Consider the following 26,716-nt stretch of genomic DNA (forward strand, 5'->3'; position numbering starts at 1 on the left):
CTTTCCCTGCTAGTGAGTATCTTTTGGCTATAACTGAAGATTACAGTACATATCCATTTATATAGCCATATGCTTTTATATCTGCAAATACTGTTATTCCAGACATGGACAGAGGTCTTCACTGTTTGGCACTGAAAACTGATAATGGACCACAATTTAATTGGAAGCAGTTTTTTTAGATGAACAAGTTTTTATGCAGAAGAATATATTACCTTTATTGGCAAAGGTTAATGGATAATTGATAATGTTTATGTATATAATTTATGTATACACTAGGAAAAGCCATAAGAAATGGAAAAAACAGGAACACAACCTGGAAACAGTACATACCTTTATGAGATACTGCAGAGCAGCTCCACATAGTACAACAAAGCACTTGCACACACATAAATAAGGCTCCTTTCATTTCAAAACACAAAACTTATCACTTATTCAGTGTAAAATAGGTGCTGATCATATAATAATTAAATACAACACCAGGAAGAAGATAAGTATGAATTGGGAGTTTGTTCCAGAGGAGTGGCATCTCTGGGGAGACGTGAAGGTCTATCCAGCATGTCCTGTTAATATTGCAGGCTACGTTAAGATCCTTGAGTGAGTGAATCTTATCTCATTTGACTTGCAGGTGTGCAGCATTTCCATTAGGCCAGGTTAAGAGACTGCCTCTCAGCAGCCTATAAGATACAGAGTACATTCACAGGACCTTCAGTCTGTCCATGTAGGTCATGTGTTGAAGGCCCTGAATTTTCTTGGTGAGAAACCTCTGAGATCTCTCCAGCTGCTACAGGTGTCTGGTGAGGTACATACAGAAAGGAACATTGTACTTTATTAGTGGTCTGATGAGGAATGAGTACAGGGGAGTTATAACATCCTTTGCTCTGAATGTGGTGCCATTACTTATGAGATGTGCAACAAAGAAGGCATTTCTTACCACTGCGGACACATGGTGATCGAAGTTAAGGTTGCTATCAACTTATGTTCCCAAATCTCTCACGACAGGGTTGAAGCTAAGGTACTGCTAATATTGTAATTTGCAAGACTTCATTTTGCGATGGATTATAACACATTTTTTTGTATTTAGTTTAACTCCATGGCTTTGGCACCAATCATCTGTCTATGTAAGCCTTTTTTGTATTATGTCAACACCACTAGGGGACACAGTGATTGCACCCAGTTTGCTGTCATTAGCAAACTTGGTAAGTCACAGGCTATCTATTTTTACCTGGACTTCTGAGAAATAGATTCCAAACAGTAGGGGGCCTAGCACAGATCTTTGTGGTATGTCACTGGTAACTGGTCTGTTGCTAGAGGTTGAATCCCCAACTTTGACTGTATGCATTCTGTCGGTGAACCAGTTGGCTACCCATCTAGTGACTAGGTGGGTGAGTGTCTCAATAATACCTGAGTGGGGATTGTGTCAAAAATCTTGGCTAAGTCAACATAGGCTGTATGTATTGTTTTGCCTTCATCCAGGGCTTTGGTGACATTCTCGAAGAAGTCCACCAGGTTTAATAAGCATGAGCTGTCCTGAATGAAGCCTAATTGAGTCAGATCAAGAGTCTGAAGGTCACCTATGTCTTTGTTGATAAGGTCCATGATGATTCGCTCTGTAGCCTTGCAGATAAGGCTGGTTAGGCTTATGGGTGTATAGTTCCCAGGATCGGTTGATGGATCCCCTTTGAGCAAGGGAATTATTATTGCTGTTTTTCCACTCTGCTGGGACAAAGCCAGTACTTAGACTGTGGTTGAAGAGAATGCCAAGTGGATCTGCTAGGTCCTGTTTTAGACCATTTAGTAGGCAGCCTGGGATGTTATCCAGTCCCATAGAGGCTGTGTTTTTGCCAATGGAGAGTACAGATACAACCTGCTCTTTGGAGACACTAGGTAGAGGACTGACGACAGGTATGCTTTGGGGTATGTCTGGTTGGGATGGGGGGGTGACGTTTGCACCAAATCTGTCAGCTAGCAGGTTGGCAATATCCTCAGGTCAGTATGAGTGGCATCATCTACTACTAGTTCAGCACAAAGCTGGGCCTTCCCTTTTAGATTTCTGACATAGCTAAGAATGCCTAGCGATTATCCTTAGCTGGGATGCTAGTTTAGCTTCATAACTGGCTTTAGAGGACCTCACAGATCTCTAATTTGCTTGTTGAAGCTGTGGAGGGTGTCCTTCCTCTGCTGAGTCAGTTCCCGTTTGTTCTTGGGCATTAGTTTCTTCCTCTTGTTTTATAACCTATTTATGCTTGATGTCCACCACGGTGGCTTGTTTTTTGTGTGAGGACTTTTTTTGATCCATTCAAGTAGAGCCAAGTCTACACATTTGTACAGGTGTTCATACAAGTCATTTCTGTACAGCTCTGTATAAGAGTCAATGTTGACAGTGGTATCAGAGGGGTTGAAACTATTTATGCCATCGCTTATGAGGCTATAATTTGCTTTGGAGACATTTTTCATCCTTTTTGCTCTTGGGGGGCTCAGGTATGATTGTTACTTTGAATGAGGCTGATTTATGATCAGACCTTACCAGGGATGGCAACACAAAGGGGGTAGTGCAGAGACCCCTATGTTGGTGAGTACTAAGCCTAGAACATTCAAGCCCCTTGTGAGGGTGCAGACTATCTGTTCCAAAGCATTTGTATTAACAAAGTCCATAAACCTTAGGACGAGTGTGTTTGTGCTCATATATGACTCCCAGTTGATGGAAGGATAGTTGGAATTACCCATGTCCTTAGTTTGACTTCCTCAATTTACATTTACATATTCTACAACAATGAGTAAGTAAAGTAACCCGACCATTATACTGGGATAGCCCATAAAAAGAGTAATTTCTGTAGACAGTTTTATCTAGCTACTAAATGAATAAATTTAAAGAAATAAGCTGTCTCTAGTCAGTCAGTCAGTTTTTCAGGTCCACGTCAGTTGAGTACATGCCAAATGGGTGTACTGATAGTGGAGGTATGGCTTCAGAACAGCTTGTTACTGAAAAGTCTTAGGGTGGGTTTCAAAAAACACATTAAGTGTCTCACTGTTCACTTACACAAAGGTGTCTTCTTGTTATGTAAAGTAGTCATGCAGGAGCTTTGACTTGGTAAATGGCAGCCATGAACAACAAAATATGCTCCACTTGTTGATCTAGAAGATTCTTTTTTTCTTTTACATAAAAGGATCACCGTTATAAAAGCCAGCAGAGTTGAACAGATAAATACAAAACATATCTTAAGTCAGTTCAGTGTATGTGAAGTTGAATATGCAATTTAGTCAGGTATGGTAAAAACACTGCCAGAGATGGAAAGGCTGCCAAAAAAATGCCCAATACTTCAACCAAAACCAAGAGACTTTATTTAGTGCTTTTGTCCTGTATCAGTAAGGACTACTTAAGAAGTCCTTACCGATACAGGATGAAACTGCTAAATAAAATCTCTTGGTTTTGGTTAAAGTATTGGGCGTTTTTTTTTTGGCAGCCTTTTCACCTCTGATAGTGTTTTTACTATTGTCTTGGTTAGCCATAGGTTCATAGGTAGGTACTAGGCTACTGGCCCTAGGGTCAATATAAGCCTAGCCAAAAACGTTCCCTGGCTATCGCCACCCAAGAATTTATTTTCCTGTGCCCCTGTCAAGCAGAGCCACAGAAGTGATCCACAGTGTGAATTTCCTATTTCCCATCCAATTGTCAAGATTTTTCTTAAAGAGGGCCAAAGAGAAGCTTTGTTTGACATGAATTGGTAGTTTGTTCTAGAGCATGGGAAGTCTCTGGTACAGAAATCTATCCCTCCAGCATGTTTTGTTTATTGTGGTGACAAGGTTTAGGTCCCTGGAGTGTGTGGCTCAGAGAGATTGGGATTTCTTTAAGTGTAGCATGTCCAACAGATCTGGGTTTGACATGGCTTTGTATGTTAGGCAGAGGTCACCTCTGATTAGGCAATATGCGACGGAGTAGAGCTGGAGTTTTTTAGATGGTCTGCATATGGTATATGTTTGAGGTTGGTAATCTTCTTAGTGAGGTATTTCTGTAGCCTTTCTAGCTGTTGTAGGTGTCTTGCGAGGTACATGCCAAATGGGGCATTGTACTCTATAATGGGTGTGATGAGGGATGAGTAGAGAGGACCAATAACCTCTTTTTTTCTGGAGGAGAACCCCTTTGGGATGAGGTGTGCCACATCAAAGGATTTCCTGACTACTGTGGCGATGTGATTATCAAAGGAGAGGCTACTGTCCACCTGTGTCCAGGTACACTGTTTGTTTCTACCTAATTTAGTCAGGTATATTACTGGTCTCTAGTCCAGACCTTATTGCCATCACAAAATGAATGTAATCCCAGGACTTTACTCCAGATTATGCAACAAACTAAACTCCAAAACAATTTTTTTTTCTTGTATCCTTACCTTGTATTTCTTACAGATCTAACTCTTATTCATAGCATTTAGAAGCAATGGAACGATATGTGAAATTTCTATTTCTCTTCTCTGGTCATGGCTTTGTAGAGTTATCTGTCCAGACATCTGTGCTGGAACTTCTAATCCACTCATGTCTAACTATCATCTCGTTGTCTCCTTCTTCCCCTTTATTATCTTACAATCTCACTTTCCTTTGACCCTTTGACTGTGAAATGTTTACTTTTTAAAGGTTTAAGGACAGTAGTGTATGTGGCATCGAGGACCCTTTTTTTTTTTTGCTCATCCACACATCTCACAGAAGATGTTGACATGCTCATACTAAAAAAAAAAAAAAAAAAAAAAAGTGGAACAACACTGACAGCTCTTTCTTGGCATAAACCCATTTTCCCATGTCAGCTGCTGTCGTGGAGATTGTTGCCTTTCAGGAATACTGCTACATTCATTCATTCATTCCTCCATCCTCTGAGTGCTTCCTTAATCCAGTTCAGGTTCGTGGGGAGCCGGAGTGTACCTCAGTCATCTCTGGGTGCAGGACAGATATACACACACGCATATTCACTCTTGCACAGCACACATGTATATGGAGTGTACCTCAGTCTTCACTGGGTGTAGGACAGATACACACACATATTCACTCTTGCACAGCACACATGTATATGGAGTGTATTTCAGTCTTCACTGGGTGCAGGACAGATATACACACACATATTCAGTCTTGCACAGCACACATGTATATGGAGTGCATTTCAGTCTTCACTGGGTGCAGGACAGATACACACACACATATTCACTCTTGCACAGCACACATGTATATGGAGTGTATTTCAGTCTTAACTGGGTGCAGGACAGATATACACACACATATTCTGTCTTGCACAGCACACATGTATATGGAGTGCATTTCAGTCTTCACTGGGTGCAGGACAGATACACACACACATATTCACTCTTGCACAGCACACATGTATATGGAGTGTATCTCAGTCTTCACTGGGTGCAGGACAGATACACACACATATTCACTCTTGCACAGCACACATGTATATGGAGTGTATCTCAGTCTTCACTGGGTGCAGGACAGATATACACACACACATATTCACTCTTGCACAGCACACATGTATATGGAGTGTATCTCAGTCTTCACTGGGTGAAGGACAGATACACACACACATATTCACTCTTGCACAGCACACATGTATAAGGAGTGCACCTCACTCTTCACTGGGTGAAGGACAGATACACACACATATTCACTCTTGCACAGCACACATGTATATGGAGTGTACCTCAGTCTTCACTGGGTGCAGGACAGATACACACACACATATTCACTCTTGCACAGCACACATGTATATGGAGTGTATCTCAGTCTTCACTGGGTGCAGGACAGATATACACACACATATTCACTCTTGCACAGCACACATGTATATGGAGTGTACCTCAGTCTTCACTGGGTGCAGGACAGATACATACACATATTCACTCTTGCACAGCACACATGTATATGGAGTGTACCTCAGTCTTCACTGGGTGCAGGACAGATACACACACATATTCACTCTTGCACAGCACACATGTATATGGAGTGTACCTCAGTCTTCACTGGGTGCAGGACAGATACACACACATATTCACTCTTGCACAGCACACATGTATATGGAGTGTACCTCAGTCTTCACTGGGTGCAGGACAGATACACACACATATTCACTCTTGCACAGCACACATGTATATGGAGTGTACCTCAGTCTTCACTGGGTGCAGGACAGATACACACACATATTCACTCTTGCACAGCACACATGTATATGGAGTGTACCTCAGTCTTCATTGGGTGCAGGACAGATACACACACATTCACTCTTGCACAGCACACATGTATATGGGCAGTTTATTAGAAGACAGTCTTGTGAATGAGGAAGGAAACTACAGCATCCAGTGAAGAGCAGCATGAGCAGTCAGAGGATGTGCAGACTCCACACAGAAGGCACCTCAGCTGAGAACTTAATTGCAAAACCAAGCACCGTTGATGCGGTAACATTAACTGCTGCACCACAGTGTGTGGTTCACCATCCACAAAATGGTGCTGTCTTGGAGACTGTTGCCATCTAGGAATGCTGGTTCTCCATTTAGAAAATTTCCTCTCAGCTATAATATCTTATGTTTCAGAGGTTTGCATGAATCACTGCAGGGTATCGGTTTGAAAAACAGGATCTTACAAACTAACTCTTCACAGTCTAACCTGTTGATCACAGTTAGTGATATGGACCAACCTCCTTTGTAAACCACTGGCAGCATGCAGGGGCAATCCATTCCCGGGCATGAATCCCACAATCCATCCAGATAATCTTCTTCGGTTTTGTTGACTGCTGGGCTATCTAACAATTTAAATGCAGAAGAAAAAAAAGGGATTTAGCAAAAAAAAAAAAGAATCAGGTAATTCTACAGCAGTTACTTAACACATTTTCTTTTAACTAAGACTCAACTTGCAACTGCCATACTCACTACCACACATTTTAGGAATAAATTCTTAGAGAACCAAAAAAAAATCCCATAAGCTACAGTGCCACACTATCAATGTATACAACAAAGAAGCCCCTCTCCAAATAATTTTCTCTTTTATTTCCTGGCCCACACAGTGAAGATGAGTATTACAAACCAACTTTGAACCACTGCAAAAAGCCCCAGAACAGTTTCCATTATTAAGGCAGCATTGTGAAACCTGGCTAGGATGGCCATGTGGGAAATGTCCAACAGTGTAAGCATTAATAGGAAGTTGCCAATACATGTCAGAAAGGGAGATGTACAACTGACATAGTGTGGTCATGCAGAAACTGACAACAAAGAGATCACCGGCACAAAGAAGAGACTGTAATATTTTATTCACTGCTCCTTGTTATTTGAGTGTAACAGGAAAAACACATAATTTCAGGCAGTATATGGTGCCTTTCATAAAATCTCTATATTTAAATGGACTGTTGTGTTAAAACTGAAGGATAGGAAAAGAAGCTTAACGGGCAACTTAACATAAAAAGTAAAAAAATAAAATATCTGACGAGATCCCATTACTGACCATACCAAGGCTGTTCTACTCAATTATAGAACTCAAAACAATAAGCTGTCTTACACTAAGGAAGGAGTAGATAACAACCAACTAACACAGATGTAGAAATGACTAGGAACTGGAACCAGACACTATGTTTATTGTAAAATCGAATGCTTTCGTCAGCTGTAAACTATCTAGATGTGTCCAACCTGTGGCCCGCGTGCTGCATGCGGCCCTCAGAGCTCTGCCATGCGGCCCTCTACCTCTAACTCCAACATCGATGTACGCATGCCCCAAAACACTTTTTTGTTGTGTTTTTCGTGGCCGTGACCTGTAACTCTAACATCGGTGTGCGCATGCACCAAAGCATCCTTCTAGTTTTTATTTTTTTGTGCCAAAGAAGGGTCTGTGTGCTCGCACCATTATTTTGTGCCAAAGAATCAATGTGTGTGTTCTTGCTGAAGAGGGACTCGTCTATGAATTTGCTGCCATTGCCTTTTAAAGAGACAGCACTTAACCTGTGCTAATAGGTAAGTATGGCGAGTGAGTGCATGCATGAAAGCAGAATGTTTGTGTGCATGAAAGTAGAAGTGTGTGTGTTTATGTGTGCATGACAGAGAGACAGAGAGAGACACATGCACAAAGAGGCTAACATACAAAAAAGTTAGCTCACAAATGCATCCTACATTAAAAGTACACTTTCATTAAATTGCAGCTTTTCTGACAGGGAGAGTGTTGTATTGAATATGAAATCATACCTCTCAACTGTATGGATTTTCGAAGAATGTCTGGATTTTTGCCTCATCTTCCAATTTGTGTCTTTTACTTAGGAAATAAAAGTAGTCATCCAAGGTAATGCAGTCCCAGGGATTAAGAATGAGACAGCAGCCTAGGGTTAATGGGCCAGTAATGGATTGACTAATGTGGGACTGTAGCATATAAAGTTTATTGTTTTTTTTTGACAAAAAAATCACCCAGTACTGTCTTGTCACTGGTGGGTTCTAAGCAGTAGTAGATTGGACAACAATAAGCATATCTTTGGTGGATCATCAATACTAGCAAATCAGGTGGGCACAATGTCATTTTTTAAATGTTGGGGGTTTTAGTGTGAATGTGTGTGTTTGTGTTGGGAGTACTGCAATAGCAGATGATTATTAAAGACAGAGACTTAGAAAATGTGGAGAATATGTTTCTTTGTTTCAAAACCTGATACTTGGGTACTAGGAATGCCAAAAATAGATTTTTTAAGACATAGCTTCTTGCCATTTACAGTGAATGGATATTTACATGTAATGGACAATGTTAGCAGTATGAGTGTGGTCCTGTAGGGATCTGGAGGATGCTAAGTCTACCACTGCCAATGTCTTGTAAAGTGACCTGGAAATGGATATTGGGATGTTACTGAAAAAATACAGCAAGTGGGCTTTTAAATGTAGTTTAATTAAACAAAGTGCACTTGCAATTTACAGGCCATAATTTAATTTATTTCAGGTAGTCCAGATCCTGGTAGATTGTATACCATTAGACTTAATTAGGGAGAGGTGTCATTCTGTGGAAATAAGCAGACCTAGTTTCAGTGAAAGCTCTGTGGTTGTTTGCAGGTAGGAAGTTGCAGGATGTGGAGCCAATGTGTTTTATTATTTTTAATGGATTTGTCATTTCAAAGTATGGTTTTCTTTGTTGCAAAAGAAGGCAGGATTGAATGAGCTAATGTTGAACTGACAATAATGGGATAGAAACATTATACGTGATGTATAATGTTTGCAGCTACACTTGTTTCAATGGTGTCTGTGATGCATAACTATTTTGGGCCTGTGTCACAATTTTATTTTTCGCTTTGTCCAGAATTCTTGCTCTAAGGTTGAGAGGCATGGTTCCATGCTAAATCAGAAGGTTGTATTTATCTTGGAAGACTTTTCAGCATAATTATGAGAAACAGAGCATTTTTAATATCTCCACTTATTTCCAATATAAACTGCCATGTAATCTTGCAAATAACTTTCTTATTATGCTACTTTAATTCTTTTGGAATTGACAGGTATGCTTCATTGGTTCGGACGTAAGCATAGTGTGCTGTGACTGATTTCTTGCAGCAGTCTGTGGCTTACTTATCACAATAACTTTTCTGTGTTTTTGGGTGTGTGATCAGTTTAACAGTTTTAAAGATGTTTTCCAAAATGAAATAAATACATAATAAATAAAAAGTAATCCTTTCTTCACTTTGAGCTATTGACAAAGTGTGGGAATTTGTTTTTTTCAAAAGTGATGGTCAGCATTACAGCTTAGTAAACGGTCAGTCTGTGAATAACTTCTGCACAAATTAAAATGTCTGAATGTCAAATGGCTTTAGATTGGAGGGAAGTTATATGTTTATTCCAATATGTAGTATGATCTTAGAAAGTTTATAGATTTCTTATTGATTTAATTTTTGCTGAGCAGTTGTTTGTTGATTTATTGATGGTCCTTTTGGTGGTGGGAAATTGCATGGATGAATCCATTTCTATTATGATTTTTTTTCAGATATTTTGACTTCCAGACAATTTCAATCAGTGAGACTGTGTCATGTGATTACTGAGGTTGCCTATTTTACAAGTAGGGGCTCCTTTTCTGTGTGTGTGTGTGTGTGTGTGTGTGTGTGTGTGTGTAAGAGAGAGAGATTTAATATGTATACTGAATATATTTTTGCAAATGGAATTCTTAGTTAAATAGGCCCCTCTTCTTAGACAAGTAGACTTGAGTAACCAATATTAGATCTTAGCCATCCAGCTGGGAAAGTTTAGTATGTGGATTTTCCTTCCGGTTTGATGAAGGCTATGCTACTTACTTAAGGAGTACATTCATGGCTATCCATCCAGTTGTAGTGTTGTTGAACTAAATTTTTGATAATGAGAGGAGCTTTTTACAGAAGTTGAAAGTTTTTGTGTCAAGAACCTGTCCATACAAAGTGGCTTGTTTATGTTGCAGTGAAGGCTATGGTCTTTGTAGTGAGTGTTTTAAATATAACCAGTATTTCTGAGGTGGAGAAAGTCTCTTAAGGCAGGATCTTTCTTAGCCTGGAAAGCAAGCCAGCGATTAAATTTTTAGTGGCCAGTGAGAGACAGAGGAAAGCAAGAAGCTTTTTAGTTTGTTTGGATAACTAAGTGAACTCAGTCCTTTGACCTTTTTTGTCAGAAATGGTTGTAGTCTTCTTTTGGCATGGTGTTTTGCTAAGGCACGTGCCAAAAGGGGTGTTGCGCTCAATAATTCCTCTTGTAAAGGAAGAATACAGTGATGTTATGTCCTCCTTGTCCCTGGATGAGATACCTTTAGTAATGAGGTGGGCCATGTAAAAAGCTTTCCATACAACGGAGAAAATGTGGTGGTCAAAAGTCAGGTTTCTATCCACCTGGGTGCCCAAGCACCTCACGACTGATTGCGTGCTTACAACATTGTTATTAATGTGATAATTTGTGGGGTCATCACTCTCTTCAAAGGGGATAATTGTGCATTTTTTGGCATTTAGCTTGAGGCCCTGTTTCTGGCACCAGTCATTTGTTTGGGTGAGACCCTCTTGTAGCTTATTTAGAATTGTTTTATTAAGTCAGTAATGTGAATTCTTTACTTTATTGCAAATTTGTTGGTTTATTTTTGTGGATTATAGTGTTGTAGGACTGCTAATGTTGACATTGTATGTAGATGGACTGCTGGAGTGGTTTTCCCAGTGAGAAATGCTAGTGTTGTAGTGAATATCTGTTTAGTTGTAAAAAAAATCTATATATTAACTAAGGTGTTAGAGTTAACTGTTAGATTAAATAATTAAAATCAGAATGAGAATTAGAATTTTAAGGCAAATATTAGGCATTTATTACATTTATTAATTGTTCGAATGCACCTACAGTACAGCCAGGAGGACGACTTTGGTCTCCTGTGGCATCGAAAGAGTTAACTATATGATATATTTTATATGCGGCCCCAAGACAATTTCTGTTCACTCAATGTGGCCCTGTCAAGCCAAAAGGTTGGACACCCCTTCTAGATGTAGACATTATTAAAGATACACATAAACAAAAGATTATTAGCAACATTTATAGGAAAACCACATATTCTAACAGTATGTTACACCGTCAGAGTTGTCATCCAGAATTTCAAAAAAAGGGAATAGTCAAAGGACAGTTCATTCGTATGGCACAAATGATTTCAGTGGATGACACTTTTTACATGGAATGTGACATTTTAACATCCATGTTCAGGGCCAGAGAGTACTCTATGGAACTGGTCATGGAATTTTATAAGGAAGTTAAAATCAGGAGAGACACAGGGTTCTATGTCCTGATTTTGAACGCAGGGGATTATTCAAATTTGAACCAGGAAACACAAAGTAACAATTCAGATATGTAGACAGTTTTGTCACCAAGTTTGCAACAAATATTTCAGTTATATTTAATGTTATAAAAATCAAACTGGAAATTTTTTTCTTGCTTTGACAATGTTGTACAGGTTTTAGGGACAGAACCCAGATTAGTCTATAAAAAGGGGAAATCTATAAAGCAATTTCTTGAATGTCAAGACAATGAGTTACCACATATTCACACAAACAAAAAGAAAGGAACTTTCAAGTGTGGTTTTTGCTCGTTATGTAAGAATATATTGGAACACGATTCAGTAGTGACCAATGGTATTAAGATTAGATCTAAGTTTCACTGAAACTGTAACACATTTGGAATAGTATATCTGGCTATGTGTCAAGATTGTGAAAGATTCTACTGGGTAAAACTAAAAGGAAACAAGAGAATGTATGAACATTTATCTGATATCAAACATAAAAAAGACACAAATGCACTTTTTAAACATCTCTCTGGTTATCCTTCTCACATTTTTTTTGGTCTAGATGTTATACAAAAAAAAACAACAGGGGTGGACCATGGGAAGCTTTATTAGAATATGCAGAATTGAGATGGCAAATCAAATCAAATGCGCGGATGTACCCAGGCTTAAATGAAGGAGTTTCTTTAAGTAGCCTGCTTAGATTACGTTCATACAAAGTGTGATTGGTGGATGACTAAAATACATGGTTTATACGTGATTGGTGTGTTTTTCCTTTTAAACCCCTAACAATTGGGTGTATATTAGATGAACGAAAGTTCATCTTAGAGAACGCTCACATGAACGAAAATTGCGGAACACGAAACTGCAATTGTGAGATTGCGGTACAGTGAAGATGGGAATATTTGCCCTTTCCTCACTGTAGTGCGATCTCGGAGTAGGAATATATATTTAGCGGGGGGTGGGGGGCACAGCCCCCCACAATTGCAGTTTCAATTTCCTGGATTTTCGTTCTTGTGAGTGTTCGCTAAGATGAACTTTCATTCATCTAATATAGACTCTAACAATTTGTGCCATCTTTGCCCCACCCTAACTATGCTACTGCCAGCATTTTTCAGAGGCTGTTTAATCACCAGACTGATTCCCCATGACTCTCAAACTGAATTTATTGAACTTGATATCACTAAACAAAATAAATTATCACTGCATAGGGTCCTATAGATCAGTTTCCATGTCCCCAATGACCATGAAAAAGATTTAACTGTGTTTAACTGAATTCATGCTAAACTGCAGTGCTTTTAATGCTCAGAAGTTCAATTATCCATTGATTAATTGGAAATCACACACTATCAGTGGTTCTTTGACCTAATAAATGCAAACTCCATGCAACAAATAATCAGTTTACCCACTGGGGTCCTAACATTCTAGAATTTGTCCTAATAAACATAGCCCTCTTTTGCATCCCACCTCTTTTATATCCTTAGTCAATTCCAGTCACAAAGCAGTAGCTTTGTCTAAATTACAACACCTCCTTAGTGAACACTTCTAGCTTACTAATGTAAAACACCATGATGGAATTTTGAAATTTCATTACAGTAACTCTGTCCTGCCTGCAGATACAGCTACCATCTGTACTGCAGAATTTTACATTTACTTAGATTTATAGAGCAGGTAGTCCATGATAGGACCTAACATAATGGGAAATGTAAAAAAATAAACCACCTTTCCTTTGTGGGCTACCCACATAAACAAGCAATATAATAAACAAGACAAAAATTACTAACTGCCTACAAAAAATTTCAATCTGCCCACATAAAGGTTTCTAGCAAGTGAACCTGTAAAGAGATAAAAAGATCCCCAGATGGAAGATCAAAGCCAAACAAGAACTGAAAATAGGACCAGAAACCATATATAATAACAATCATTTCCCACTATGTCTGGAAACTAAGAAATAACACCCCAAAATTCTCAGAGCTAATTCACAATGACAAAACCTAGTTCAACCCAAAGGCTATTGCCAACATACTAGCGGATAAATTTGCTAATTTCATACCAGCTATGCTCATAGTAGATCCACAAATCCCTCGAGTCCAGCCCCATTCAAGGATTACCCTGTTTCAAGAATAACTTCCCTCTCCAAAGCCAAAAATACTTTCTCCATGGTCCATGCAACCCGGTATATATATATATATATATATATATATATATATATATATATATATATATATATATATATATATATATATATTCCTGACTACAATGTTGGGATACATACAGTGCAGTCCTTCCACAAATGCACTGAAACATACATTTTGTTATCAACAGCAGGGCACAACCCTAACTGAAGTGCTTCACAGCTTAACTCTTTCCATTGTCTCTGTTAGTTAAGGTCAGAGAAGGCTTAGCCACTCTTTGTGCTAAAATGTTGTCCATTTATTGTCCAGCCCTGTGTTGCCACTTGTGGTATAGTGCCCCATAGGGAACTCTGTGGGGTCTGCTGAGATGTAGTCTTGGGGCAATCAGAATGAGGATCCACATTTGCTTACACTGGAAGAATCCCATGTCTCTATTTAATGAAAAGGGAGGGACAGACGCAGGACACAAAGACTTGGAAAGGCATACAAGTTTAAGCCTGTTTTGGGGGGGGGGGGCATTTGCCTCCTATCAACAGGGACTAACATCTGGGATAGTGACTCTAGGTAATTTTGTGTAGTCAGAACCCATGGAACTGTGAATTACTGAAGCAGGATCCTGCAGAGAACTGTATATATATATATATATATATATATATATATATATATATATATATATATATATATATATATATATATATATATATATATATATATATATATACACATATATATATATATATATATATATATATATATATATATATATATATTGAAGGCTGTGCAGCATTTGTCCTACAACTGAACTGGACCTAATAAACCATTATTTGAACTGTGAGCTGCTGAATTAAGGTATGTGGAATGTTTGCTTTCAAAGACTGAACTTTTATGTTTAGTCTCTGTAAATAAATTGCACTAAAGTTAAGTCAAGTGCCTCTGATATGTTAATTTGCTACAGTATCTATATGCAAATATACGAACACACACATACACTCTCACACACACACACACACACACACACACACACACACACACACACACACACACACACACACACACACACACACACCATAGTTCTCAATGAATCAGGGACAAATCTCAACAGATCAGAGACAAATCCAGAAATAATCAGGGACACTTTTAAAACATTATTACTATTAACTTAAGACATTAACAGAATAAGAGAGGGGTCTATATTATAAGACCAAAAGTGCATATGTGCGACTACATAAAAGTCAACACATAATGCAAGAAACCTAAAATTAGCGATGGCCACGTAAGTGAATTTTTCCCTAGGGAAAAAACTTACGTGGCCGTTTGCTAAAAAAAAATAATTTAACACCATCTACAGGTGGGGGCAAAGCCCCCTATATCCCCCTAACTAAATATACCAACTCCAAGATCGCACTATAAGGAAGGAAAGGGCAACTCCATTAAGTTGGCCAACTATCTCCTTATCCCATGACATATTCATCGAATCACTTAAATGTGATTCGATGAATATGTGTCGCTGTTTCCGTATTTGCTCAGAAGCATTTTCGTACTTCTAATATAGACCCTAAGAGAGTATAAATTAATATACATTTTCTGAAGAAAAAGAAGTCTAGAACTCTAATTACTGGCATTATTTATTAAGTGTAACTCATCTCATTTTTCTCCAAATGTCCCCAGTTTTACGAAGATTAAGAGGGGCACAGATAAAATTTGAGTCAAAGTCAGGGACATTTGATAGGTATGAAACACTTATACATGTATATAGACACACACACACACACACACACACACACACACACACACACACACACACACACACACACACACACACACAGTATGTAGATAGTTTTAAAGGAAAATACTTACTGGTCATAAATGAATGTAAACTAGTGCCCCTCATAAGTGAACTTTGCTTATGACCAGGTTAACCTGGAGAGCTCTGTAACACTGGATTCTCATACTAGTCTGCTAAAAATGTATACCCTTCACCTTGTCTCCATTTAAGGAGTATGGTTTGTTGTGCTCTGTAGTTCTTAGGCAGTATATCAGTGTTCCAGTACTTAAAAACCACAAATACACTGCTAAAGTACTGTTTTAACAATGAATCACAAATTAAAAATTCATGGTAACTTGGCCACCGGACCACTTGAACACTGACAGAAAAACAGTGAGGTACCTGGGTTTTTATTTTAACTTTCATTGATAAGGTATATACTTGACATGAAAAATATAACATCTTATGTCTTCCAGATATTTTGTCTAGGCTATAAAAGCATTTATTAAAAACGTTTCTCAGAAATTCCCTGGTATCTACGTTTCTATAACCATTATTACAGCCAAACCATTATACAGCAAAGTAACACTTATCTCTGTTGATAATACAGAACAAATCTGCTTCGTGTTTTAGATAGAATAGCCATAGGCAGAGGCAAAGGTCTTTTTACCTTCAGATAATACATTGGCCTTTTCTCAGATGTCATACCCAGCAGGTGCTGTGACACCACATTGCTGTGTTCGTCCTTCATCAGATCCATCCAGTGATATATCTGAAAAATTCAGTATAAAACAAAGATGCATGTTAGACTAGGTGACTTTTTTTTAGACCAGCTGATACATTTCACTTGATAATTGACATATTTAATACCTTACAGAAGATGGGACTGCTCCACTCTAAAAATGCATAGCCCATTTGGGACCTACTAATATTCCTCAGAAGATCAACAACATTAGTACAAAATAATAAATATTATATAATAAAGGCTACCACAGAAACACACAATGTAAATATACAGTGTGTTTCCCAATACGGATACCATCTTAGCATAAAACATTATCACTCAGCATATGTTGTTTTCAAATTACTGGGCTATATGCATCAAACAGTGTGGGCTACAAAACACAATCTATAGGCAGAATTATTCATACATAGTTCTAAATATTTGATATCATATAATACAGTATGCACAGATAAACTATCTTCAGTTATAACAAGTGTGGAAGAATAAAAATATGTCCATGAAAGAAAGTTTTTCCAAAGGTAAGTCAGGGGACATAGTATCATCCTCTTCAGACTCGTATCCCACAGATGAATGAATCTGAGAAAAGTTAGCTAAAGAATCTACTTCAGATTCAGAGCATCCTTTTCTGCAGAAGATGGCTCCATGTCTCTTTTTAGGAGAGGGAGAAGTAGAAAATGAAGAAAAGAATTGGGAAGGCTTTAAGGACAAAAATGGCCTTAAAGAGACCCTATGAAAAATTGCACCACTCCTTCTGAGGGTTTCTCAGTTCAGAAGAAGAAGAAGAAATAAGATACCTTCCCTTATAATTGTTTTTCTTAGGTATGTGAGCTTGCATGTAACATGGAGGATCCACCCTTTGATCTACCTCTATTAGGGTACCTGATACCTCTCCCCAGGCTAGAATTTGAGGAATACCCTCTGGACCCTACAAACTAACCAGTTGAGTTTTCCCCTTTACAGCCGTAATGGTAGTCTGGCCAGTCACACAGGATATGCTAAGAGCTGCAGCTTACCGGCCTCCAACAGGGTCATGACAGCAGGAGCAGCTGCCAAGACTGGCGGACCTGATGGCTGATCAAGTGCCACAGCAGGGATTTCTGGATCATATCAGAAAACGAAAGTTTCTGTTTTCAGCTGTGAACTTTTTCTTCAGCTGTAGGTGGACCACCAACACGCTGGAATCAGAGGCCATCCTACCATGTACAAGCTCCATAAGATGCTGATTCTTAAGAAAAATTAAGAGAACATAAGTGACTTTTGAGGGTTTTGGACACAAAGGGCTGGAAGACTGAACACTATTTGTAATTATGAGAGGAACTATGCAGAACAAATATTTTCTGTGATTATCTCTGTGTGGTATCTGCCTCTCACAGTCATATTTGCCCCTCTTGTTTGACATGAAAAATACCAAAATTCTGTGAAGAAAAAGGAAAAGAGGAGGATAACCTCATGAGATACTTATCTATCCAACAAAATGGAAGCTGGCATAGACTATTTGGCTGACAGACTGAAACACAAACAAGATTCTCTGTTCAAGCTGGTGGCAAGAAAGTTCTGAAGATTTTCATGCCCATATGTCTCTTATGTACCACTTCACATTCTGGTGATTTGGCCATGCACCAGATGTATGGCATGAGAGGAAGACTCATAAGCTTTCGTATGCTTGCCCATTGTATGGTATTCTTAGCAGGACACTTTCCATAGGAAGTGAATCCTCAACAGTGATTAATAAAGGACATCAGCTAATACTTCTGAGGATGTTTCTTCTGCACTGCCTCAGTTTCTTTCAGAGGATGGTGCAGATTCCTGGGATACCATGGTGGGCAACTATAATAGGTCTTTGACCTCAGCATTGGACTTATTATCCCAAGTTGTGTTCACCTGATATCTATTAGGAGATATCACCCTTGGTAACCTTCTATATCAAGAAGGTCACAGACTGGAATGTCAAGGGCATACAGCATGTCTGTGGAGTGACAAATGTCAGCTGCTGGAGCATTACACTTAATATCATGCAGAAGTCACTCATAAGAAGGTACCATTCCTGACTAAAGCCATCTTTTCAATGGCTAACTCACCAGATGCACTCTGTTGTGTGGTGGAAAGGTTTTTTAGTATAGCCTGTCTAGAACAGCTTTATCTGTCACAGTATGAAACCTCTGCTTGTTTTTCAGTGAACGAGGTTGCATCTATCAGTTCAACACTGCCACCAAATGACTGCCATTACAGTAGTTTTAGCCATCCCATTGTCTACTCTTGGATGGGGTTTGATATTTCTGACTATGACTTAGTTCATGGTAAATGAAAACTGGAAGCCTCACTCCCTCATCATCTCCCAAATATAACTTCATTCTCATAAATCAAAGTTTTTTATAAGCGCACCAGGAAAGCTGCTTACAGTGAAATCCCTTATTTCTTTGTAGTCTGCATCAAGGTCGTCAATTTTTGGACATGATCTGCACTGAAACTTTTCTGCATTGCATGGATTAGCTTCTGGACCACCTACTTTTTCTGTAAATTTAGACTTTACTGTACCTATTGGCTTCCATGGCCAAAAGTGATACTAACCTACAATGTCATGTTTTGATAGCTTGCTCCCCAACTTAGATAAGGTTATTATGAGAAAAAATCTTGGAGGAATACTTCCAACTTCCCACCCTTTCTGAAACACTTTTCTTTAAAGGCTTTACTCCCTAAAATGTACATGTCTATCACTTAAACTGTGAGACCATTCTTCCCTCTGTCATTTCCCTAGGAAGGCTACTCAGGCCTGCAGAACAGGACCTGTCTTACATTGCCTCCACCTGCTAATCTACCTTTTGCCTGAACTCAGCATTTTTAGAATGCCTGGGGGGATGCTCAGGCCTTTGCTACAACCTGTTTTGACATGCAAAGTACAACATCATACTTGCATAACATCCCATGAATTCTGAAGAAAGGCCATAAACATTTGGATCTTTGGATTGTTGTCTATCTATACAGTCATTTCTTCTAAATCCTCCAGGCCAGGAATTTACACAGCTTTCCCCCAGTGTCCCAGGAGAAATATTATTTTATATCCTCCACAGCATTGTTATAATGATTTATAACCTGCATGTACTGCAAGACTATGTTTTTTTTTCGTTGCATCTTTTGTAAGCCTGGTATTGGTCACTTTTGAGATCAGTACTGAGTTTTCCCTCTCTTTCTGCTGAAAGACCATAGCCGCTTTAAATATGCTGCACAGTTCCCATTTCATGGAATCTTCATAAGAAGGGAAGCACTGCATCGTACATATTTGTTTGTGCATAGTCCTCCTATGATGTTTTGGTGTAGTCACTTCACTTGTGCTCCCTCAGAATCAGTGTATCATCTTTGCACAGCATGTTGGATACTCTGTAATCTGTTGTCAAAAAGATTATTCCTGCAGGGGTATGGTCTGAAAATTGCAATATGTCTGTTCTTATAATTTCTGGTAGAGCATGTCTGTACATCAACCAGTTTTCTATGACACTCTCTGATATACAATATAAAGTGATAAAAATAAACCCCTTACTTCAGGAGTTCTGTACCTTCCATGGATCCTCCAAATGACACTGCATTATTTTTAATACTCTATTATCACTGCCTTTGCCTTCTGTCACACTGCCAGCCCAGCTATCTGGAATTTTGTAAATAATTATATGTCATTTGTGAATATTAATATGATTTATATAGAAATATAACAAAAGGAAGTACTGCCAGCCCAGCTATCTGGAATTTTGTAAGTGGTGGTGTGTCATTTGTGAATATCAACATGTATGTCATATTGTACAGACATGCGTGGTGAAGAGATGTTTTGTAAAATACAGAGCAGAGGTGTATATACACTACTGTAGCTGTTTGGACATATATATATATATATATATATATATATATATATATATATATATATATATATTTTTTTTTTAACAGGGGAGACAAACACAGGAGATTAACTTGCAAAACTTAAGAACAGTTGAGACTGAAGTACTTTATTGATAGGCCATAAAAAAGAGATGTTTTCTTTCAGTTTCAGTCAACAGGAGATAGGATGTCTACATTAGGGGACTCTCTGTGTTGTTTTGTAAGTGTTGTATTGTTTTATGTCTCCTAGCAGTTGCAAACATCTGAAGGCTATGTATTTTCACAGAGAGATGCTAAATTCTGTTAGTTTCTAACAACAGGGGTTTAGCCTGGGAACTGAATCCAGGTGACAAAAAGTGATGTCATGCTGCAAGTATTCCAGCAGCAATATTTGAGATAGTAATTTAAGAACTTTCTGAGAGTGAGAAAGAGGGCATTTTGTATTTTGTCTTTGATTTAACAAGAACATCCACTCACCACTTCTGCCTGCTTGTTGTTCTGTAAATAAGTTTTAGGGCATAGTAACTCTTTAAATTCAGATAGGACTATAGTAAAATATAGATTAGAAGTTTGCTTTATTTGTTTCAGACTGTCTTACAACATTGTTTTAAATATTTGCTGTGATTTTGAACTCTGATGTAACTGATTACTTAGTACTGTCTTGTTCTTTTATTATGTATTATTTAATATATTTAAAACTTTCAGTTGTGGCTGGTCTGTTTATAGATATTTAAGCTCTTAGAGTACTTACATATCTATTTGGTGACACTGTACAGGCCACTCCTAATAGCCGGGCTTGGTCAAACTAGCATTTGGATTAATATTAACATTACATAGTAAGATTGGACACCCTTTGTTAAAGGCCTTAAAGTAGCTGATAAGTAGTGGCTGGTGGCAGTCTTAACTACCATATAGTCTGGGCAGAAGGGGGCATAGCTAGTAAACCTATGCCAGCCTTTCCCAGGTGTGTGTTTGTGTATAAATCAAATCTCAAAATGTGTGTGTGTGTGTGTGTGTGTGTGTGTGTGTGTGTGTGTGTGTGTGTGTGTGTCAGCTACTTGGGCAGGGACACAAAGCACTGGTTGGACAGAGAGGGTGCTGGAGGTCTTAGCCTGGCCACTCAGCTGAGATCTCAACTCTAGAGCTGTGCCAATGGGGAGTCTTATTGGGGATCTGGAGAAAGATGGAGAAACCAGCTCCAGACTGACTGTGACCTCTGTGTGCTTTTAAAGGAAATTGCACTTTACTGTGTGTGTGTACTTGTCATCTTCCCAGTGTGTACACCCTCAACATTGCCAGTGGTGGGGATTGAGGCTCCTTGATTACTGGGCCAGTGCTGGGGTGTCATACTTTCAAACAGGTTTCTTGTTTTGGATCTGTCACATCCTTTGGGGGGTTTAACTTGACATTCAAGGACTCTTTATCACAGCTAAGCAATCCATTTAATTTGCTTTGATAATCTTTACAGCACAGTACAAAGTAGTGACATTTGTGTTGTATAGGTCATAAACTCTTGCCTCCAAAACAGTGGTAGCAGCTGTTCTAAATTTAAACACTTCACACCCTCTTCATTAGCAGGACTTACTAGTGCCACCCTAGATATCTTCATACAGTCACCACCTTTTTTGAGGATTTAGTTCACCTCATGAAAAGCTGCCTTGACACCTCATTTCTATAGATGAGAACGAAGCCTTTTCAGCTCGGTCCCCTGTAAGACAGCTACATTTGAGCCTATGCCACTCAATGTCCTAAAAGTGACTAATTACATCTGTGCCATGTTCAGCTCTCACAATTTCCAGGATGTTAGTTGTAGAGCTAAAGCCAGCTACCCATTGTTATTGTTCTTGCTTAGTTTAATGTGGTGCTATCAGTGCCTTTGCCAGTGCTAACAAAAGGGATGGTCTTTCTGGAAGTAATACGTTGCATCCCTTTGTACTCTGGTTTATCTCTGGATTTATGTTTAAAAAAGATGATGCTAATTCCCCTGGTCCTTATGGCAATCTTACAGCACCTTTTTGCATATCTCCACTATTGGACCCTGCATGCTTTACATTTGGTCCAGCTCTTGATGTTGTTCTCCTGCACCTTCTAAGTCCTTCTTGGATTACAGCAGTCTAATAAAGAAAGCAGTGTATGGTCCGATACCTCTGCTGTCATTTTCCAAGCAAAGATTAGCTCTATAGTCAGATTTCAGCACACATATTAATGTCTGCAACACTACACTAGTATTATATGTCCATTTTTGCAGAGTATACATCAGGCTGGCAAGAATTAGGGAGGAACTAGGAAACTTCTGGATCCCTGGAAGATGACTGCCACAGTCCTCAGTTCTCTCCTACCTTTTCTGGTTTTTTTTGGATGCTGAAAAGGAAAGAAGAATGAATGGTCCACTGGGGGATGATGATTTAATGGTCAAGACCTAATACAGAAGAAAAACACCTAGAAAAAATGATTAGTGTGGACGTAGACTTACTGATGGGCACCCTGTTTAATGATTTAAAGCAGTCTTTAATTATGGTGACCATTCTCTTCATTTTAGCTGGTTGTTTAAGGCTGGATATTTTAGTGGACCCATTCTCTGATTCAACATTTATCTTAACAACAGAACTTTAAAGGTCACAGTTAATAATTCCACCTTACTCACAGGCCAACTGTACTGGAGGGACACTGGGGTCATAATTTGAGCTGCTCACATCCTAGATTTTGTTAATACTTTGCCAATGGAGATTAACAACAGAAACGTCTCACTACTTAATGACATTGCTCTGTTTGCGGATAATAGGAGGCTCTCCACCATTTCCACTCTACAAACTGTTTTCAGCAGTGGTAGATGGTTCTGTAAATATGGACTTTTTATTTATAACATCTTGTAAAACTAGCTGAGTTCACTATCAGTGACATAAATAAATTTATGGTCACACAAATAAAATGCTTTAAATATCATCCTTTCCTTTTCCAATGATATGAACTGGATAAAAAATGAAATAATTAACTCATTTACAACTTTTGCAAACAGCATTGTGGCTACTCATATTTGAAGCCAGAGCTTATATTGTGAAGTTATAAACTGTTCAAAACCCCCAACAAAACAAAAACAAAACTTGACTATACCTTTCCCATTTATGTCCTACGGTGAATGCCAGGATTTATGGTTAATAATTGTAAATATATTTCTCTCTTCTATACCAGGGGTCATCACTGTGGTAGTCTAACATGAAAAAGCTGGTTCCCAGACACATGGAAAGTGACTTTACTCAATCTAGTGCATAATCTGCTCCTTGTCCAGTATTGTCCTGTGCTTGCCTGCGTATTGTGTGCACTCCAAGGTCGGGGCCATGTAGTGTTCTGATTCGCGATAGGTTCGGTATCTCCTGGTAACTCAAGATAGCTTTCTCCAAGTTTGGTCACATGGTCTGGAATAGTAGCCCCAAAATCATTTTATTAATTTATTTGCTTGTTTATTTATATTAGTATTTTTAATTGGGATGTGTTCTGGACTAAAGATTCTTTTTGGTAATGACCTGCACAAAAAGGCATGATACTGATACATAAACATTTTATATTATCATTACATGAGTATTAATAATACTAGTTACATTTCATTTGTGACACTTGAAAAATACTTGGTTATGGAAAATAAGCAATAGCATATAGAGAATGCACTCATCATTTGGGCACAAACTATACTAAATTCTTAGAAAATAAATGTTGATAAATAATGACTTTGTTATGAAAAGCAAAATATTGCATCATTACAAAAATCTACTATTCAGCAGCATATAAAGACATACTCTGGGTACTCTGGGTTCATACAATTTTACTCTGCCCATGTTATTTGCCATACTGTGGTTAGTCAATTAGTGCAATAGTGATAAATTTAAATTCAGAAAGACCTCATTAGTGGCTTATTCCCATGTCTCTGAGTTAAACACTATGCTGACAGACCTGATCACTAGTGTTCTCCCTAACAGTCCACACATCACAGTAGAAAAAGGTATCCTTTAATACACACACACACACACACACACACACACACACACACACACACACACACACACACACACACACACACACACACACAAAGCCACCATCCACTCATCTACAAACAACTCCCTCCCACACTTACCAACACTCATGGAAGCACTTACTAATATATATTGTATGTTCTAACACACACACACACACACACACACACACACACACACACACACACACACACACACACACACACACACACATCCAGGCTTGTGAGCCAATATTTTGTACTGCAACTACCCATGCAGGCATACACATCCAGTCTCAGCGTTGTCTACTTACCCAATGTACTGCAATCTCCCAGGAATCCACTGTGACTATCAAGGCACACATACAAAAGCACACACACACACACACACACACACACACACACACACACACACACACACACACACACACACACACACATATTCATGGAGCCTTATTCATGCCCTAGCAGACATCTACACACACAAATCCACACACTGATGCACTCTTTATTCCTTTTGGTTTGCTGGCCTTACCTGTACCAGGAATGCTCTCATAGGAGTGAATGGGTGACTGCCACATTTTGACAGCATGCAGTTTTTTCCTCCTAGAGTAAAATTTCCTCTGTTAGCAATTCTCTGAAGCAGGAGCCTCAGACATCTCCAGGGTAGAGCACAATTAGCATTAGCCACTTTCCTGGGTTGCTGCATTAGCATGCAGCTTCAGCTGTGAGACTACTCTCTGTACTAAGGCCCCCATGAGGGAATAACCTTAGCAGTAGAGTGATCTAAGAAACAGAAAGGTTTAGCATGATGTTGGCCTACCCTCATCTCATTGTGAGTACCCCCTTACCTTCAGTGACCCCTTCAAGCCAGCTATTTCTGTCCCTAAAGGGGAAACATGCCTGTACATGCTGGATTCCTCTCAGCTTTTCTTGATGCTAAGCAACATGACAGTGTGGGGCTGGCTGAAAGTCGAATGGGTAACACCTAGTGCTACCACTAGTTGTCATCCGTGTCATGAGCCAGAGCTTGCTGGGATGGGCAAGCTGGCAATGAACGATCCTCCCAGTCTAGCTCCTACAGCACCTAACATACTACTTGAACTCAGCGTCACCTGTAGCTTTCGTAAGGGCTTTAGTCTGAAAGTTGATGCAGAGGATTAAGGCTGTGAGCTGTAGTTCCTGTGGTACAGGGTTTGATTCTCTCAGTTATCATTTGCCTACTGTGTGACCTTGAGGAAGGCACTTAACCAGACATTGCTCCTGGGTCACCCCTGTAAAGGGAATGTGTGTCCAGTAGGCCTGGTTAACAAATGGGTATTACTATTATCCCTCTATGCCACAGAACTGGCTGGAGTGGACACATATAACTTGTTAACCTGGAATGCAAGGAGGGGTACACACCCAACCAATAAGAGATGAGTCGTTCAATAATTGTGCATAGAATACTGGCACACATTTGCTTCAGGAAACTAAGTTGATGGTAAAAGATACTAAGAAGTTACAGAATAGGAATTTGCCATTAGTTTTAATAATAAGCCAGGTGTAGATTAGCAGCAGTTAGCGTTGCCACCTCATAGTAAGAGGTTCTCCGGTTCGATTCTCGGCTGGGGTGCCTTCTGTGCGGAGTCTGCATATCCTCCCTGTGGTCGTGTGGGTATCCTCTGGGTGCTCTGGTTTCCTCCCACATCCCAAAGACATGCAGCAGGTAAATTGGACACTCTAAGTTGGCCCTAGGTGTGAGTGTGTGCGTGTGTGTGCCTTCTGTGGAAGGTTGGGCGCCGGGCTGGAAAATCGACACCGTAAAACTCCACTGCCAATCATGAGCAGACAGATGATCCGCTGTGGTGACCCCTAACCGGGAAAAAGCCGAAAGAAGAAGAAGGTTAGATGGGTAGGATTATTCTCTTCTGCAGAGGCTTGAGGGGGTGTACTGAGATAAATATAGGAAACAGAAATGGAAGATGAATCATTAGGAAAGGGTTATTCACGAATAAGAAAATGTTATTAACAAACATCTATGCCTCTGGTGATAACTCAGTAAGATTTTTCTCTGTGTTCTTTAAAATGTGGAAATATTCGAACAACAGTCATAGGTTTTAATGTCACTATTGATCCTGAGTTAGGTAAAATGTATGATAAACTTAAATGAGATCTATACAAAAGGCTTGAGAGCAACACTAGTGTCACACAGGCATATATGCTCACAGAAGGGAGAGTGGATGTCAGTACATCATGGATGGAGTGTCCCTGGATGCTTGTTTACATCAATGCATGTGCCCCCTCCCCCCTTGTTGAAGTATAAAGAATAAAAGCATATAAAAAATCCCTGTGGTTAGAAGTGGATGATGCAGGGCTTAGATGCCTCAGTTTCCACTCCTATCCCCTGAAGATGGTATGATGCTCTGCCAGCTGTCCTCAGGTTGGCAGCTCCAATCTGGTATGTAATCTTGTCA

General features: G+C 39.2%; 1 protein-coding gene across 1 annotated transcript in view; it reads right to left on the reverse strand.

Annotated features, from left to right (window-relative positions):
• LOC122793700 (carboxypeptidase O-like) overlaps window positions 1–26,716 on the reverse strand; it is a 254,733-nt gene that overhangs the window by 193,155 nt on the left and 34,862 nt on the right. Inside the window, exons 3-4 of the mRNA XM_044061919.1 lie at window positions 16,319–16,420; window positions 6,674–6,778 (exon numbers count right to left, since the gene is read on the reverse strand). Of these exons, the coding sequence (XP_043917854.1) occupies window positions 6,674–6,778; window positions 16,319–16,420 (207 nt within the window). The remainder of the gene's footprint in view (window positions 1–6,673; window positions 6,779–16,318; window positions 16,421–26,716) is intronic.

The sequence above is a fragment of the Protopterus annectens genome, chromosome 2.part0 (assembly GCF_019279795.1).
Source record: "Protopterus annectens isolate FY-2018-M chromosome 2.part0, PAN1.0, whole genome shotgun sequence".
NCBI lineage: Eukaryota > Metazoa > Chordata > Ceratodontiformes > Protopteridae > Protopterus > Protopterus annectens.